General features: G+C 58.3%; 1 protein-coding gene across 1 annotated transcript; it reads left to right on the top strand.

Annotated features, from left to right (window-relative positions):
* Positions 1–635: 635 nt before the first annotated feature.
* Positions 636–13,643, top strand: UNC93B1 (unc-93 homolog B1, TLR signaling regulator). The gene is made up of 11 exons (XM_034933175.3): positions 636–813; positions 963–1,104; positions 1,586–1,739; positions 5,083–5,244; positions 5,458–5,590; positions 6,313–6,406; positions 6,945–7,069; positions 7,951–8,133; positions 8,850–9,123; positions 10,941–11,059; positions 12,889–13,643. The coding sequence occupies exons 1-11, from the start codon at positions 718–720 to the stop codon at positions 13,198–13,200; spliced, it is 1,794 nt and encodes a 597-aa protein (XP_034789066.1). The 5' UTR covers positions 636–717; the 3' UTR covers positions 13,201–13,643.
* Positions 13,644–16,593: the final 2,950 nt, after the last annotated feature.

The following is a 16,593-nucleotide window of genomic DNA, read 5'->3' as shown; positions in this document are numbered from 1 at the left end:
CCGCTGCAGCCCGGGATCCAGTGCCCAGCAGGACGGCGGCAGGTGGCTCTGGGCCCCACTACATGGTTGTGGCAGGGTCCCCCATGTAGTTCAGTGGGGATCACAATCTCCACCTCCCAGGACTCACTCAAGCTCCCATTTGCACAGCCCAAACTGGAGCAGGATGGGGACATGGGAGGTGGGCTCTGGCTGTAGCGTCCTGTGGTGGGAGGTGGGGTCCAGCTGGTGACGCTACTGTCCCTGCAGTGCTCTTTGATGAGCTGTAACAGCAGGCTTGGAGGTGGGGCTGGGGACGACCCAGGCAACCCTGAGGGGAGCTTAAGGGAGCCAGGCAACCCTGGCACTTTTCCAAGGCTTTGCATTAACTCAATAGTTCCGCCATGGCCCCGGGGGTAGTGCCACGTATTTCTGTTTTACCGTCGAGGAAACGGAGGAAACCGAGGCACAAAGAAATGGAGTTAATTCCTAAAGTCACAGGGCCAGGAGGTGGCTGAGTGGGGATTCGAACTCACACCCCAGAGGGCACACACAGGCAGGCCCCTGCACACACGCGCGCGCGCGCGCGTACACACACATACACACACACGTGTCCTGGAGGAGGCGGCCCGCAGGGCGGGACAGGGCGGGGCGGGGGCAGGTCCCGGCCGCCGGGAGGAAGTGGCCGGGCGGTCGCAGGGGCTCCGGGGCGACCGCCGCGAGTCCGCAGTAGTTCGGGCCATGGAGGCGGAGCCGCCGCTCTACCCGATGGCGGGGGCTGCGGGGCCGCAGGGCGACGAGGACCGGCTCGGGGTCCCGGACGGGCCCGAGGCCCCGGTGAGCGGGGACCCGGAGTGCGAGGCGCGGGCGTCCCCTGTGGGCCAGGGTCCCCCCGGCGGGGGCGGGGCGGGCCGGGGGGCGGCGGGCACCGGGGGACACGGGTTCGGGGCGCGATCGCGGGTGCGAGCGGCGTGCGTGGCCCGCAGCTGGACGAGCTGGTGGGCGCGTACCCCAACTACAACGAGGAGGAGGAGGAGCGCCGCTACTACCGCCGCAAGCGCCTGGGCGTGCTCAAGAACGTGCTGGCTGCCAGCGCCGGAGGCATGCTCACCTACGGCGTCTACCTGGGTAGGTGCCGCTCGGGGACCCGGGGCCGCCCCGCCCGCTCCCAGCCCGGCCCGGGAAACAGAAACCGCGGGCCGCCGCCTCCCGCCCGCTCTCACTTCCCCTCCGCTGCCCTCGCAGCTGCAGCCACGGCCCCGCGCGGCGGGGGTGGGGTTGGGGGGTCAAGTAGCGCAGCGTGCCCGGGTCCCAGCCAGAGCCTCGGTGTGGGTGGGGGACAGGGGTCCGGGCTCCCGGACAGACCTGCCACCTTCAGAATTGGAGGCCGGCGGAGCAAGGCGGGTGGGGGTCTGGGCTTAGCTGGCCAAGTGGCCGCGGGCTGGCAGAAGGCGTGGCGCAGCCCGGGAACCCGGCTGTCCTGAGGGGCGCTGTCAGCGGGAATGCCTTCGGTGATTGGAGCTCCCTGCGAGGCCTGCATGCCGTCTTCTGCTCGGTGGCGCCCAAAGCCAGGCTGCTCCCTGCACGCCGCTCTCTGTCCTGTCCCCAGGCCTCCTGCAGATGCAGCTGATCCTGCACTACGACGAGACCTACCGCGAGGTGAAGTATGGCAACATGGGGCTGCCCGACATCGACAGCAAAATGCTGATGGGCATCAACGTGACTCCCATCGCCGCCCTGCTCTACACACCTGTGCTCATCAGGTGGGCGCGGCTGCTCCTGTGGGATGCTGCGGTACTCCCATTTCGGAGGGGTACAGAGGCCGGCGGGCCAGGAGGTGTCCATCTGCCGGGGTGTTTGTGGGGCGAGGGAGCAAGGGAGAGGTTTTTTTCTACCCGGAAGCCTGAGAGTGAAGGGGGTGAAACTCGGATTTGGGGAAGGAAACAGGAACTTTGCCTCAGGGCACATTTGGTTTCCAGCAACAGATTCACACGGGCTGAGCTCCCTCCCAGCTTGCCTGGGCCTCACGTGGCACCCTCCTCGTGGCCTCCTTGGAGGCCTCCCAGAGCCACTGTGGCCTTCAGGGTTGGGGCTGTAGAGTTAGGGGTTTCTGATCGGTCAGCAAAGTCCAGGCACCCATGCCTGGCCCAGTCGCTGTGACTGGTGCTGAGGGGGTGTTTCTCACAGACAGGCATGGCTGGGCAGGTGCCCCAGAGCTCTCCCCCAGATCTGAGCCCTGGAGGTATGTGGTTCAGCCTCCCCATCACCGGTCCACAGTGCCCTCCCTGATGGGACCTGGAGACCAGTGGACAAATTAGGTGAATTTGAGCTCCCTCATCTTTAAAACAAACAAACAAACAAACAAACAAAACAACAAGAGAAAACTCCATTTAAACAAAAATTTGAAAATTTAAAACATCTCCCGTTGCACAGGCAGGATTAGAATAACTGAAATCATAAAAAAGAAACCCCATCTAAGCCCTCCAGGAAATCGGCTACCCATGCTGTCCCACCACCATGCATGGATTACATTCACATCCTTGTCCCCAGAGCACGTGTGTGGACGTGCCCGTGTGTGTGTGTGTGTGTGTGTGTATGCAAGCGGGCTATGTTTGCTTTTGCTTGCTTACTTTTTTTTTTTTTTTTTGAGACAGATACTTGCTCTGTCACCTAGACTGCAGTGCAGTGGTGTGATCTCGGCTCACTGCAACCTCTGCCTCCCAGGCTCAAGCGATTCTCCTACTTCAGCACCCTGAGTAGCTAGGATTACAGGCGCCTGCCACCCGGTTAATTTTTGTACTTTTAGTAGAGATGGGGTTTCACTATGTTGACCAGGCTGGTCTTAAACTCCTGACCTCAAGTGATTCTCCTGCCTTGGCCTCCCAAAGTGCTGGGATTACAGGCATGAGCCACAGTGCCCAGAGCTTGCTTCCTTCTTTTCACTGAGCGTATCTTAGCCTACTCTACAGCCTTCACAGTTACGACTTTGCAATGGTAGCATCTTCTGCAGATACGGTGGCACTGAACAGTGGCTTGGAATTGGACACTGCAGTTCCTTCTGTGCTTACATCTGTTTCCTTGTTTTTTTTTTTTAAATTATGTGTTTATTTATTTTATTATTATTATTATTTGAGACAGAGTCTCACTCTGTCACCCAGGTTAGAGTGCAGTGGCACGAACACAGCTCACTGCCTCCTCAACCCCCACACACTGGGCTCAAGCAATCCTCCCACCTCAGCCTCCCGAGTAGCTGGGCCTACAGGCGCACGCCATCACATCTGGCTGATTTTTAAAGTATTTGTAGCGATGGGGAGTTGCTATGTTGCTCAGGCCAGTCTCAAATTCACCCGCCCCAGCCCCACAAAGTGTTGGGATTACAGGTGTGAGCCACCACATCCAGCACTCCCCCAATTTTTTAAACAATTATTTTTCCTAGGATACATTTTCAACAATGTCTTTACTAGGTCCAAGCCATACAAAAGGCTTTATGGCTTTTGAAACCTATCACTTCTACTAATAGCAGTGAACTCTTGTCTCCTGTCTGCCCGGCACTTTATTTTATTTATTTATTTTTATTTTTACTTTTTTTTTGAAATGGAGTCTCACTCTATCACCCAGGCTGGAGTGCAATGGCACAATCTCGGCTCACTCCAACCTCTGCCTCCCAGGTTCAAGCGATTTTCCTGCCTCAGCCTCCCGAGTAGCTGGGATTACAGGCGCCCGCCACCACGCTCAGCTAATTTTTTGTATTTTTAGTAAAGACGGGGTTTCACCATGTTGGCCAGGCTGGTCTCAAACTTCTGACCTCAGGTGATCTGCCCACCTCCACCTCCTAAAGTGCTGGGATTACAGGCACGAGCCACCACGCCCGGCCGTGCTGGGCACTTTATAAGCGCAATTTCATTCCCAATAATTTGAGGAAGCTGCTCCAGTCTTAGACATGAAGAAACCATGGTGTTAAACAACTTGCCCAGGTCCCACAGGCAGTAACTGGCAGACTGAAGGCTTGAACCCCAGTAGAGGGACTCAAATCCACATGTTCACCCCCTGCCAAAACTACCAGGCTGCTTTCCCAAAGGGTTATGCCAGTGTGTGTGACCACTGGCTATATGTGCCACTTTTTTTTTGAGCAATCTTGCTGTTGCCCAGGCTGGAGTGCGGTGGCGCGATCTCAGCTCACGGCAACCTCCGCCTCCTGGGTTCAAGCGATTCTCCTGCCTCAGCCTCCCAAGTAGATGGGATTACAGGTGTGCACCACCACACCCGGCTAATTTTTGTATTTTTAGTAGAGGTGGGGTTTCACCATGTTGGCCAGGCTGGTCTCAAACTTCTGACCTCAGGTGATCCGCCCACCTCCACCTCCTAAAGTGCTGGAATTACAGATGTGAGCCACTGTGCCCGGCCTATATGTGCCACTTTCAAACCACATCCTCACCAGCAGTGAATGCACATTTTTACCGGCATTTTTACTTAAGGAGCGTAAATACAGAAAACTTGAAGATACCAGTAGTGGTTTTTGGCCTGATCAGCCTCCATGGGTGGTTGAGCCCTCATCCTGTCACTCACCAAGCCCCTTCTATTGTCACTGTGTGACCTTTTCCCAGACCCAGACAGGTGGAAACTTCCTGACTGACCACCATGGTTCATAAAAGCAATGAACTGGAGGCAGGGGTGCCGGGACTCTGGCTCTGGTGCTCCCAGTAGTGGGGCCTCTTCCTTTCTCTTCTCCCAGCCTGAGTCAAGCCCCTGGGCCCTACAGACACAGTGCATGAGCTTGGGAGGAGAAGGGGGAATGGGAGAATCAGAGAGCCCAGAACACGCATGAGGGCTGGTTACACCCATGGGTCACTCTCCATCCTCACAGTGGTGATGAGAGGCCTGTGGTTTGGGCTCCATGCCCATATTACAGCTGGGAAAACTGAGGCACAGTAGCTTGCCTGAGGCCACTCCGCAAGTCTGTGTATCTGATATTCCATCTCAGTGCCCTCGACTCTCTCTACCTCACAAAGCCCTGTGAGCTGGGACCTGCGGTTGTGGCCCCGTTTGGCTTCAGGCCACAGTGGTCCAGCAGGCCTGTGGTGCCAGCATCTCTCCCACTGTCCACAGGTTTTTCGGAACGAAGTGGATGATGTTCCTCGCTGTGGGCATCTACGCCCTCTTTGTCTCCACCAACTACTGGGAGCGCTACTACACACTTGTGCCCTCGGCTGTGGCCCTGGGCATGGCCATCGTGCCTCTTTGGGCTTCCATGGGCAACTACATCACCAGGTGAGCCTGGTGGGCAGCAGGGCAGGAGGCTGGAGACCTGGCCAAGCCTCCACTTTATTGCCAACTTTGGCTGGGGGACCACAGGAAGCCCCTTCCGCCCTCTGGGCCTCAGTTTCCCCACACCGGGGCTGGTCTGCCCCTAGCTCTGGGTGCAGGACACACAGGAGTGGCACAGGTCGGGCTGAGGAGAGCCTTCTCTCCTTTGTGGTCCAGGATGGCGCAGAAGTACCACGAGTACTCCCACTACAAGGAGCAGGATGGGCAGGGGATGAAGCAGCGGCCTCCGCGGGGCTCCCATGCGCCCTATCTCCTGGTCTTCCAAGCCATCTTCTACAGCTTCTTCCATGTGAGTGCCACGTGGGCCATTGTTGGGTGGCAGGGGCAGACCCACGCATTGGAGCCCATCCACAGTCTCAACCCTCTAGTCCCACTTTCTTTCTTTTATTATTGTTATTTTTAAGAGGCCTGGTCTCACTATGTTGCCCAGCTGGCTTTGAACTCCTGGGCTCCAGTGATCCTCCCACCTTGGCCTCCCAAGTAGCTGGGACTACATGCGCACACCACTGTATCTGCCCCACCTTCATTTCTTTTTCTTTCTTTCTTTCTTTTTTTTGGTGGGGGTTGGGGGCAGGGTCTTGCTCTGTTGCCCAGGCTGGAGTGCAGTAGTGCAGTCAAAGCTCACTGCAACCTTGAACTGCTGGGCTCAAGTGATCCTCCTACCTCAGCCTTCTGAGTAGCTGGCATCATATGCGTGTGCTACCACACCCAGCTAATTTTTTATTTTTTGTAGAGATAGGATCTTACTATGTTGCCCAGGCTGCCCATCTTCCTTTCTTGAGCCCACCCCAGCTTGCTCATCCATAGAGATAGAGATCTCATCTGCCCTTTTCCACAATGCTGGCCAGGAGGAGGTCTTCCTCATTGGGCGGCCCTGTAACCACACTACTCCCAGAACTGGGAAGGCCCCTGTTCCCCCAAGGCTGTGCCTGGACCCCTCCCCAGACCATGCCTGTGTCCCCTGCCTGGCTCTGTGCCTGAGTCTGGTCCCAACTGCCCTTGTTTCTGCAGCTGAGCTTCGCCTGCGCCCAGCTGCCCATGATTTATTTCCTGAACCACTACCTGTATGACCTGAACCACACGCTGTACAATGTGCAGAGCTGCGGTTAGTCCTTGTGGGGGTTGGGGAGGAGTCCACAAAGCCTGCTTACTTCCCCAGCAGACACTGGGCCCTCACTCACAGGATTCAGGGCTGGCAGCCCAGTGCCCCATAGCTCTGGTGGGCAAGACACAGGGCCCTGTAGGAGTAAGTAGTTAGGACATCTGACCCAGCCAGGAGAGTGGGTGGGCGGGGAAGACTGCCTGGAGAAGGCACCATCTGGGCTGAGGCTGCCAGTGGGATCTTTCTTGGGGCCAGGCAAACAGTCAGAGCTCAATCAGTGCAGGGGGTGTGCATGGAAATGTGAGGTCCACTGAGCCTTGGGGCAATAGGGTGGGAAGCAGGGGAAAGATGCCCCTTTCCCGGGGAACACCCAGCCCTAGTGGTCCAAACCTCCAAACTGCTCTCTGAAGGAACTCTGCCCTTGCTCTCACTCTCCCGCCCTCCACCGCTCCTCCGCGGCCTGCGTGGCTCCACCCTGGTGGCTGGGTTGACTGTGTGCCCTACTCTCTGCTCACGGTGCCCTCACCCCCACCCTTCCCAGGCACCAATAGCCACGGGATCCTCAGCGGCTTCAACAAGACGGTTCTGCGGACGCTCCCGCGGAGCGGAAACCTCATTGTGGTGGAGAGCGTGCTCATGGCAGTGGCCTTCCTGGCCATGCTGCTGGTGCGGCCCGGGATGGGGGCAGGACAGTCAGTGAAGCAGAGTGTGGTTCTGGGGACCGAGTCTGCGAGAAAGGGTCTGGATCGGATGGCGTGGCCTGGGTCGGGTTGTGGCCTCGGAGCAGGCCGTAGGCCTGGGAGCGCGATCTGAGTTGGGGAGCTAGGGCCGAGTGCTGCAGAGCGGGCATGAGGCTCGGAGGCGGGGCTGAGGCCTGTGGTCCGAGGCAGGCGTGGGCATCCAGAGGCCAGGGGAAGGAGGGAACAGGCTTGGTCCACAGTTTCGAGCTGGAGACAAGATCTTAGAGGACTGACTGAGACCTGTGAGGGGGTTGGGGACAGGACCAAGGGTGAGGGCTGGAAGGTGTGGCTCAAACTGGAAGTGATACTGGACGGCAGAACTAAGGCGTTGGCATGGCTGCAGCCTGGCGATGGAGCTGGGAGGCAAGGCCCAGTCAGGCGGAGCCTAGTGCTGGGAGGCGGGGCCGAAGTCTGTGGGTGTGTCCGAGGGGCGGGGACTAGCCTGGAAGGCGGGGCTGAGGTCTGGCGCGGGGCTGAGAAGGAAGGCTGAAGTCTATGGATTTGTCTGAATGTGAGTTGTGAAGTGTGTGTATGTGAGAGAGAGGGGATGGGACCTTGGGCTGGGAGGCAAGACCACGGTCTTTCGGAGTGTGGTGGCGTGGCTTTGTGCTGAGAGGCGGGGCCTTGAGCTGGGATAAGGCAAGACCTGGGTCTGTGGGTGTGTCTCAGGGGCGGGGCCCTGGGCTGGGAGGCGGGGCCGAGAGCTGGGGCAAGGCCCAGGCATGTGGTGCATCTGAAGGGCGGGGCTGAAGCCTGGAGGCCAGGCCTGGGCCTGGCTGGCCGCCCCTTCAAGTAATGGGTTCGCAGGTGCTGGGTTTGTGCGGAGCCGCTTACCGGCCCACGGAGGAGATCGATCTGCGCAGCGTGGGCTGGGGCAACATCTTCCAGCTGCCCTTCAAGCACGTGCGTGACTACCGCCTGCGCCACCTCGTGCCTTTCTTTATCTACAGCGGCTTCGAGGTGCTCTTTGCCTGCACTGGTATCGCCTTGGTAAGTACAGCCTGCATAGGATTGCCCGACAAAAGACAAGATAGCCAGGTAAATTTGAATTCAAGTAAACAACGAATAATTTTTAATTACATATGTAAGTGTGTACATGTATATCCCAAATATCCCCCTCCTGCTTTCTCTTCCCTCTCTTACCCCCGTCTCCCCTTTACCTTGGGCAAGTTATTTTAACTTCTCTGAATCGAAATGGGATAGCACCCACAGAGTGTTTAGTTCCTTGTAGGGTACAGCCCACGGTGTCTAGGGACATTCCAAGCATTTTCACACCTGCCCTCAGAACCTTCCCCTGAGCCTTGGAGCGAGGTCAGGCAGTCCAGGGAGGGCAGGGTGTGGCCTAAGGAACACCTCTTGTGGGGAGTAAGAGCCAGCCCTTCTCCCCCCCTGGCTCTTACTCCCCGTATCGCGGGGGGCCCCTCTCCCCACCCTGGCTCTTAGGACCCCCATCGCAGGGGGGTGAGGCACCCCCCGCGATGCGGGGAGTAAGAGCCAACCCCTCTTTCCCCCCGGCTCTTAGGACCCCCATCGCAGGGGGGTGAGGCACCCCCCGCGATGCGGGGAGTAAGAGCCAGACCCTCTTCCCCCCTGGCTCTTAGGACCCCCATCGCAGGGGGGTGAGGCACCCCCCGCGATGCGGGGAGGGCTGAGACTGGGGTCTGGGCTGTTCCAGACTTCAACACTCACCCCTTGTCCCCCCGCAGGGCTATGGCGTGTGCTCGGTGGGGCTGGAGCGGCTGGCTTACCTCCTCGTGGCTTACAGCCTGGGCGCCTCAGCCGCCTCACTCCTGGGCCTGCTGGGCCTATGGCTGCCACGCCCGGTGCCCCTGGTGGCTGGAGCAGGGGTGCACCTGCTGCTCACCTTCATCCTCTTTTTCTGGGCCCCTGTGCCTCGGGTCCTGCAACACAGCTGGATCCTCTATGTGGCAGCTGCCCTTTGGGGTGTGGGCAGTGCCCTGAACAAGACTGGACTCAGCAGTGAGTATAGCTGTGGGCACTGGGGGGCGGGGGGGGGGCGGGGCAGGGGGCTTTATGGCTATCTGTGGGTGGTTGGCGAGACATAGACATCCCAGGGACAGATATGGGGTCCCATGGTCACATAGGGTCCTGTGGACATGGCAGAGGCAGGTGGGGCTTCCTGTGGACACTCCGGGGGTGGAAGGGAAGTCTTATGGTCACACTGGGGACAGATGGGTAGGGTGTGGACACCCTGGAGACAGGTATGGGGGTTCCATGCCATGGACATTCCGTTAATACCCCAGAGCGGGCACAGGGCCCCATCAACACTGGAGGGTCAGTGTGAAATCTCGTGGCTACACGGGGCAGGTGTGGGGCTCTGTGGACACCCCTTAGGGACAGTGTGAAAAACACATCAGGGATTCTCCCTTTTCATACCAGGGGACAGGGCTTACCCTGGCATAGTTTTCGTGACACTTGGAGCAGATGTTTTGGTCTCTGCCTCATGGAGCATGTGGTAGGAGCAAGTGGCCTGTTGTACACCCATGGCATAGATACAGACATGGGCCTTTGTATAGAGAGGAGCAGGCCTGCAGCCCCAACCCAGTCTGCTCAGTACCAGAGTCCAGGCCCCAGGTCTGGGCTGCTGGGGAACAGGGCCCTGTTTGCAGAAGGCAGCGGGTGGGCCCATGTTCAGCTCCAGGATGCTCCCTGCCCACAGATGGGCACACGCAGTGACACACAGCTAGCACACATGGGCAGTCCTGCCGGGCATCCATGTCAGTGTCTGTTCTGATGGGCCGAAGCTGTGAACAGTTTTGAACGTCATCCTTGGGGGTGTGGAGTGGCCGAGGTCATGCCTGCTGCTGGCAGGGCAGAGGCTGGCTCTGTGTCTCTGTCTGTAGCAGGGGCTGGAGCCTCATACTGCACCACAGTCTCTTGGCCGTTTTGCCCAAGGATAGCCAATTCTGGGCAGAGTCCAGCCTGGGTATCTTGAACCCATGTTGTGCCCTGTCTGGTCCTGGCATCCCCTCTGCCCAGCTCCATATCCCATCTCCTCCAGTGAACCCCGGGGGATCCTTGTCTCTTCATAGCAGCACTGTGGGGGTAAAGTCACCCTGCAGGGCCCCAAGACAGGAGTGTTCATGTCCTGAGTGCCTGGTGAAGGTGTTAATAGTGGCCCCTATGATTTGGCAGGTGCCATGCCCACTTTCTCACTTTAGAACTTCAGAACACAGCACACAATAGGCACAAGCTCATCTCACCATTGGGAAAAGCAGCTCTGGGGAGTTAAGTACCCAAATCACCCACGGAGCCAACATTACAGTCCTGAGAACGAGCGTGCATCTTTGACTCCCAATCCATTACTCTTGTTGCCCACCCTGGGAGGACTCACTGGAAAGGAAGCCCCCCTCTCCATGCTTAGCTTCAGGTTTGATTTGCAGAGTTGGCAGCTGCAAACAGTTCGATCTCTCTAGTCCGGCTGAGGAGGAGAAACAGCGCCTGCAAGCTTGGCACTGCACACCTGGGTTGGGGACAGGACATGATTAAGCACAGAGCTTTCTTCTTTTGAGGCTACGCATGTGGTGCGGAGCGGGACCACCTGCATCCACACAGCCCGATGCACCTGCTCCTACTTCTGCTTAGCGTGTGAGCAGTGTGGTGACCAGGGTCTCCACCAGGGGGCAGGCCAGGACCGCCTCACAGCACTTTCTAGGCGCTCTCTGGTCCGGGGCTGGGACCCATACAGGGCTTAGTAAAGTTCGTAGATGGTAGCTGGCAGCCCCAGGCCCCAGGTGACACCTCTCCCCTGCCTGCCCTGTACTGCCTGCCTGCAGCACTCCTGGGAATCTTGTATGAAGACAAGGAGAGACAGGACTTCATCTTCACCATCTACCACTGGTGGCAGGCTGTGGCCATCTTCACCGTGTACCTGGGCTCGAGCCTGCACATGAAGGTGAGACTGGGCAGGGTTGGGGGCCCCATGCCCAATGACAGGTACTTCCTTAGCCCCTGCCCTGGCTTCACAGCTTCCTAAATGCCACCCCTTCCCAAGCCAGTCTCTGGGCCAAGGCCCCATTCCTGCAGCCCACTGGGTGGCCCCCAACTCAGCACCCCACTTACTGGCCCACCTCCAGCCAGTCTCAGTTTGCCCATCTCTGAGGGGATTTGTGGGTGCATCACAGCCATCCTGTGGGCTGTTTGGTACCCTGTTCTCCAGATGTTGGGTCTGTCTCTCTTCATGGCCTGAAGGGGAGCAGGCTCCTCATGCTCTGCTCCCAAAAGATGGTGGCTTGGTCTAGCAAGTCCCAGTTGCTAAACATTTTTTAAAAATAGAACTAAAGGCCGGGTGCGGTGGCTCACTCCTGTAATCCCAGCACTTTGGGAGGCCGAGGCGAGTGGATTGCCTGAGGTAGGGAGTTTGAGACCAGCCTGACCGACATGGTGAAACCTCGTCTCTACTAAAAATATAAAAATTAGCCGGGTGTGGTGGCAGGTGCCTGTAATCACAGCTACTCGGGAGGCTGAGGCAGGAGAATCGCTTGAACTGGGAGGCAGAGGTTGCAGTTAGCCGAGACGGGGCCTTGGCACTCCATCCAGCCTAAGCAACAAGAGCGAAACTCCGTCTCAAAATAAAAATAAAAATAAAAATAAAAATAAAAATAGAACTAAAAATAGCAGGGAGTGGGCCGGGAGTAGTGGCTCACGCCTGTAATCCCAGCATTTTGAGACGCTGAGGTGGGGGTTCTGAGATCTAGAGTTCGAGACCAGCCTGGGAAACAGGCTGTGAAACCCTGTCTCTACTAAAAACACAAAAATTAGTTGGGCATGGTGGCACGTCCCTGTGATCCCAGCTACTCTGGAGGCTGAGGCACGAGAATGGCTTGAACCTGGGAGATGGAGGTTGCACTGAGCCAAGATCGCGCCACCGCACTTCAGCCTGGAGGACAGAGCGAGACTCTGTCTTCCAAAAAAGAAAAAAAGAAAAAAGAAAAGCAGTGAGTGGGCTGGGCATGGTGGCTCACGCCTGTAATCCCAACACTTTGGGAGGCTGAGGCAGGAGGATTGCTTGAGGCCAGGAGTTCAAGACCAGCCTGGGCAACATAGGAGACCCTATCTCTACAAAAAATTTAAAAATTAGCTGGGCGTAGTGGCGTGTGCCTGTAGTTCCAGCTGCTTGGGAGACTGAGGTGGGAGGATGGCTTGAGCCTGGAAGATTGAGGCTGAAGTGAGCGTGCCACTGCGCTCCAGCAGTAGGTGGGGGAAGGGAGGGAGGGGGCGCGGTGGGGAAACGGAGCGACCGTGTCTGGAAAAAAGAAAAGAGCAGGAAGTATGCATACAGATATGTGTGTATGTACTGAGCTATGGTGTGAAATCATTCCTGACTGCGGGTTATAGTCAAAACCCCATGAAGAGCATCACTACAGCCCACGGGTGTGTCAGGGACACAGTGTTGTGAGCCCTGGGAAGGCAGGGCCTGTGGCCAGCACTTTATCAACACTGGCGCATGCACCCTATGAGGCAAAGGGATTTGCATTGTCCCCTTACAGTGTGGGACACTGAGGTCGCCAAGGGCATGGCGACTGTAAGGGACAGTGCTAGATGTGAGCCTCGCCTGCAGGAGGCGGTCCAGGAAGCATGGGTGGAGGGGCTGGAGAAGTTGAGGGCCGCGTGGCCCGGGAGGCTCCCGGAGGAGGGAAGGGCCTATCTCAGCGAGGGGCATAGGCGGGGAAGGTGCGGGGCGAGGCGGCCGCGGGTCCCTGGCATCCCTCTCCTTACGCCCAGGCTAAGCTGGCGGTGCTGCTGGTGACGCTGGTGGCGGCCGCGGTCTCCTACCTGCGGATGGAGCAGAAGCTGCGGCGGGGCGTGGCCCCGCGCCAGCCCCGCATCCCGCGACCCCAGCACAAGGTGCGCGGTTACCGCTACTTGGAGGAGGACAACTCTGACGAGAGCGACGCGGAGGGCGAGCATGGGGACGGCGCGGAGGAGGAGGCGCCGCCCGCGGGGCCCAGGCCTGGCCCCGAGCCCGCTGGACTCGGCCGCCGGCCCTGCCCGTATGAACAGGCGCAGGGGGGAGACGGGCCGGAGGAGCAGTGAGGGGCCGCCTGGTCCCCGGACTCAGCCTCCCTCCTCGCCGGCCTCAGTTTACCACGTCTGGGGTCGGGGGGACCCCCTCCGAGTCCCGCGCTGTCTTCAAAGGCCCCTGTCTCCCCTCCCCCACGTTGGGGACGCCCCTCCCAGAGCTCGGGTCACCTCCGGGCTTCCGCAGCCCCCTCCAAGGCGGAGTGGAGCCTTGGGAACCCCTCGGCCAAGCACAGGGGTTCGAAAATACAGCTGAAACACCGCGGGCCCTTAGCACGCGCCCCAGCGCCGGAGCAGGGTCAGGGTCTTCTTGCGACCCGGCCCCGCTCCAGATCCCCCCAGCTCTCGGCCGCGGACCCGGGCCGCATGTGAGCGCGCTTTGCACCTCCTATCCCCAGGGTCCGCCGAGAGCCACGATTTTTTACAGAAAATGAGCAATAAAGAGATTTTGTACTGTCCTGACTGGGGAGTCCCAGGCCGCGGGGGACGGAGCGCCCCTGGGATGCACGCCCGGCTGGCCCGGCCTCTGGGCGCGGTGGTGACAGGCCCTGACCTAGGGGGATCGCGGGGTGTGGGGAGTGCCGCGCCCTGCTGGGGGCGGGGCGAGGTGTCCGTAGGCCCCGCCCACCAGCCCTTCCTCCCTCCTGAGGCCCCGCTCCCCCATACCTGCCTGCCTTTGCCAGCCCCAGCCAGGAGAAGGGAGCGGCGGAGCGGCTGGCAGAGACAGAGGAGGGTGTGACGGCGTTGCTGGTCCCCCATGGGTCCATAGGGCGAGACAGACTTCCGAGGCACACCCTCCAGGGGACTGTGTAGGCATCCTCCGCCATCCAGCGACCACCCCCGCGTCGGACAGGGTCCACTTCCGAGCCACGGTGGGGTCACCCTGTGCCCAGTAGGGGCCTTGGAAGTGGTGGTTGGAGGCCAGGTACGCTCGGTGACTACCCTTTCCCGGCTACAGCCTCAGCTGCGATGCCCACGAGAAACAGGCTGGTGGAGGGGCAGACCCCCTACAAGGCCTGAAGGTGCCGTTCCTCCACCCGCTCCTCTTGTGGCCAGAGGAGAGGGACACCCCCGCCATGAAGAGCTCTGAACGGTTGGGTGAGGACAAGTGGGGGCCGTGGGAGGGCCATGGAGCCCCCAGCTGCACCCCAGCAGGCCCGGGGCTGGCCCACACCATTCCTCACTCCGCACAGCCTCTCTTCCCCTGACTTTGGCGAGACCCTCGTCCGTACCTCCAGGCTCCATGCCTGCCTCAGCATCGCTCTATGGATTCTCCCAGCCCTAAACTGGCCCCATCTCTCCTCTCTGCCCTCATGTGAGTTTGGTTCTTGAAGCCTCTAGTGGTCCCTGGGGCCAGACTCTGTGGCCTTGGACAGGGAGTCTGCCATCTGAGCCACAGGTTCCTTCTCTGTTTAGTGTGTGAGGGAACATGTTGGAGCCCTTAGTGTGGCGGCAGCAAGCGCCCCAGGCCCTGTAAGAAACACAAAAGGGTGCGGCGGGAGACTTGACATTTTCTAAATCTGGGAGGGAACGCTGCCTGCCTCACGCCGACCTTCAGTGAAAAGCAGACTCAGAAGCGGTCCCGAGGTGCCACCATAACCTGGGTGAAGGCCAGCACTGTGTGCTTCCAGTTCCCCCTCGGCATCTGTAGACTGAGTGTTCTCTGGAGGTGGCTGACGACATCCTCTAGGCAGGCTCCAGCAAAACCAGTCGGAGTTGGGCAACCTGAAGCTCAGATGATTCACCTCTGAATGGAGGGCAAGGTGATATTTGGAAGGGTGTGGGCCCCTGGGATGCTGGGCAAACGGGGAGCGGGTGCCTGGATAGTGGGCCTACAGCTCTTCCCAGTTCTGAGTCAATTCCAATGTTCATGGTGCCAAGGAACAGAGGCTGTGATGTTGAGCAGACTTGAAGGTGATCCAGGCACATGGAGTGGCCACTCAGGGGCTTGGCTCCTGGCTGTGCTCTTCCTATCTGGGCATTTCCCATGAGAAGGCTTCACAGGCCACCTGGCTGCTCCTGGCACACGGAGAATGCCCAGATGCTGACATGTGCCAGACAACACATATTTACACCTGATAGGCCACACACATGCAACATGCAAACACATGTGACGGGTAACACCTGTGACAGACACTACATGACAACACACGTGCACACATGATGGGAAACATATCACAGGCCGTGCGACGGGAAACACACATCACAGGCTGTGCGACGGGCAACACAGCGCAGGCATTGCAACGGGCCCTGGCAGCAAGCTCAGCAGGCTGGCTCTTTTCGAGCAGGAGAAGAGCTCATTGTAAGAGATGACACTGGCGTAGGTGGCACCTCCCCTGTCTCCATCACCCCCGGATAAGGTGATTGGGTGGAGGTTCTGGACCCCTGAGTGGACGAGCAGGTTGTGTCATGGCCTCCGTGTCTGATTGCCACCCTCGCTCCCAAAGCACCTCTGTGATTTTGTCGATCTGCACTGTGGGGATTTTTCTTTTTCTTTTTCTTTTCTTTTCTTTTTTTTTTTTTTGCAACGGAGTTTCACTCTTGTTGCCCAAGCTGGAGTGCAATGGCGTGATCTCAGCTCACTGCAACCTCCATCTCCTGGGTTCAAGCGATTCTCCTACCTCAGCTTCCCGAGTAGCGGGGATTACAGGCGCCCACCACCAAGCCAGGCTAATTTTTTTTGTATTTTTAGTAGAGACGAAATTTCACCATGTTGGCCAGCCTGGTCTCAAACTCCTGACCTCAGGTGATCCACCTGCCTCGGCATCCCAAAGTGCTGCGATTACAGACGTGAGCCATCACGCCCAGCTGGGATTTTTCAATTATGTGATTCCAAGAATCTCCAGTCCAAGATTTTCCCTATCTTTAAGTTCTCAGTAGCAGGTTAGATAACCTGAGAAGTCTCCCTCTTCAAAACACCTAGAAATGCTGGGTAAGAAACAAATGTCCTTTTAACTATAGAGCTGAGGCCGGGCATGGTGGCTCACACCTGTAATTCCAGCACATTGGGAGGCTGAGGCGGGCGGATCACCTGAGGCCAGGAGTTCAAGACCAGCCTGGCCAATGGTGAAACCCCATCTCTACTAAAAATACAAAAATCAGCCAGGAGTGGTGGCAGGCGCTTGTAATCTCAGCTACTTAGGAGGCTGAAGCAGGAGAATCGCTTAAACCCGGAAGGCAGAAGTTGCAGTGAGCCAAGATCACGCCATTGCACTCCAGCCTGGGCAAAAGAGTGAAACTCCATCTCAAAAAATATATAAATAAAATAAAATAAATATATAGCTGAGTTCTTCAGAAAATAAATTAAGTCCCCTAAGGCCAGAAGTGAAGAGGGGAGTGAGAACCAAGGTGGGGACAGAGGAGCTGGTGCTGCAACTGCCTGAGGGCAGGGCTGGGTTGAGCGTTGGT

This window comes from Pan paniscus, chromosome 9, assembly GCF_029289425.2.
Source record: "Pan paniscus chromosome 9, NHGRI_mPanPan1-v2.0_pri, whole genome shotgun sequence".
NCBI classification, from domain to species: Eukaryota; Metazoa; Chordata; class Mammalia; order Primates; family Hominidae; genus Pan; species Pan paniscus.
The sequence above is the reverse complement of the archived record's forward strand: the minus strand, read 5'-3'. Positions and strand labels throughout refer to the sequence as shown.

Bases quoted from the DNA above. Each gene is read 5' to 3' on its own strand.
- UNC93B1 (XM_034933175.3), top strand. From the start codon at position 718: ATGGAGGCGGAGCCGCCGCTCTACCCGATGGCGGGGGCTGCGGGGCCG. The intron at 814-962 runs GTGAGCGGGGAC...CGTGGCCCGCAG, and splicing joins CGGACGGGCCCGAGGCCCCG to CTGGACGAGCTGGTGGGCGC. The intron at 9,124-10,940 runs GTGAGTATAGCT...GCCTGCCTGCAG, and splicing joins GAACAAGACTGGACTCAGCA to CACTCCTGGGAATCTTGTAT.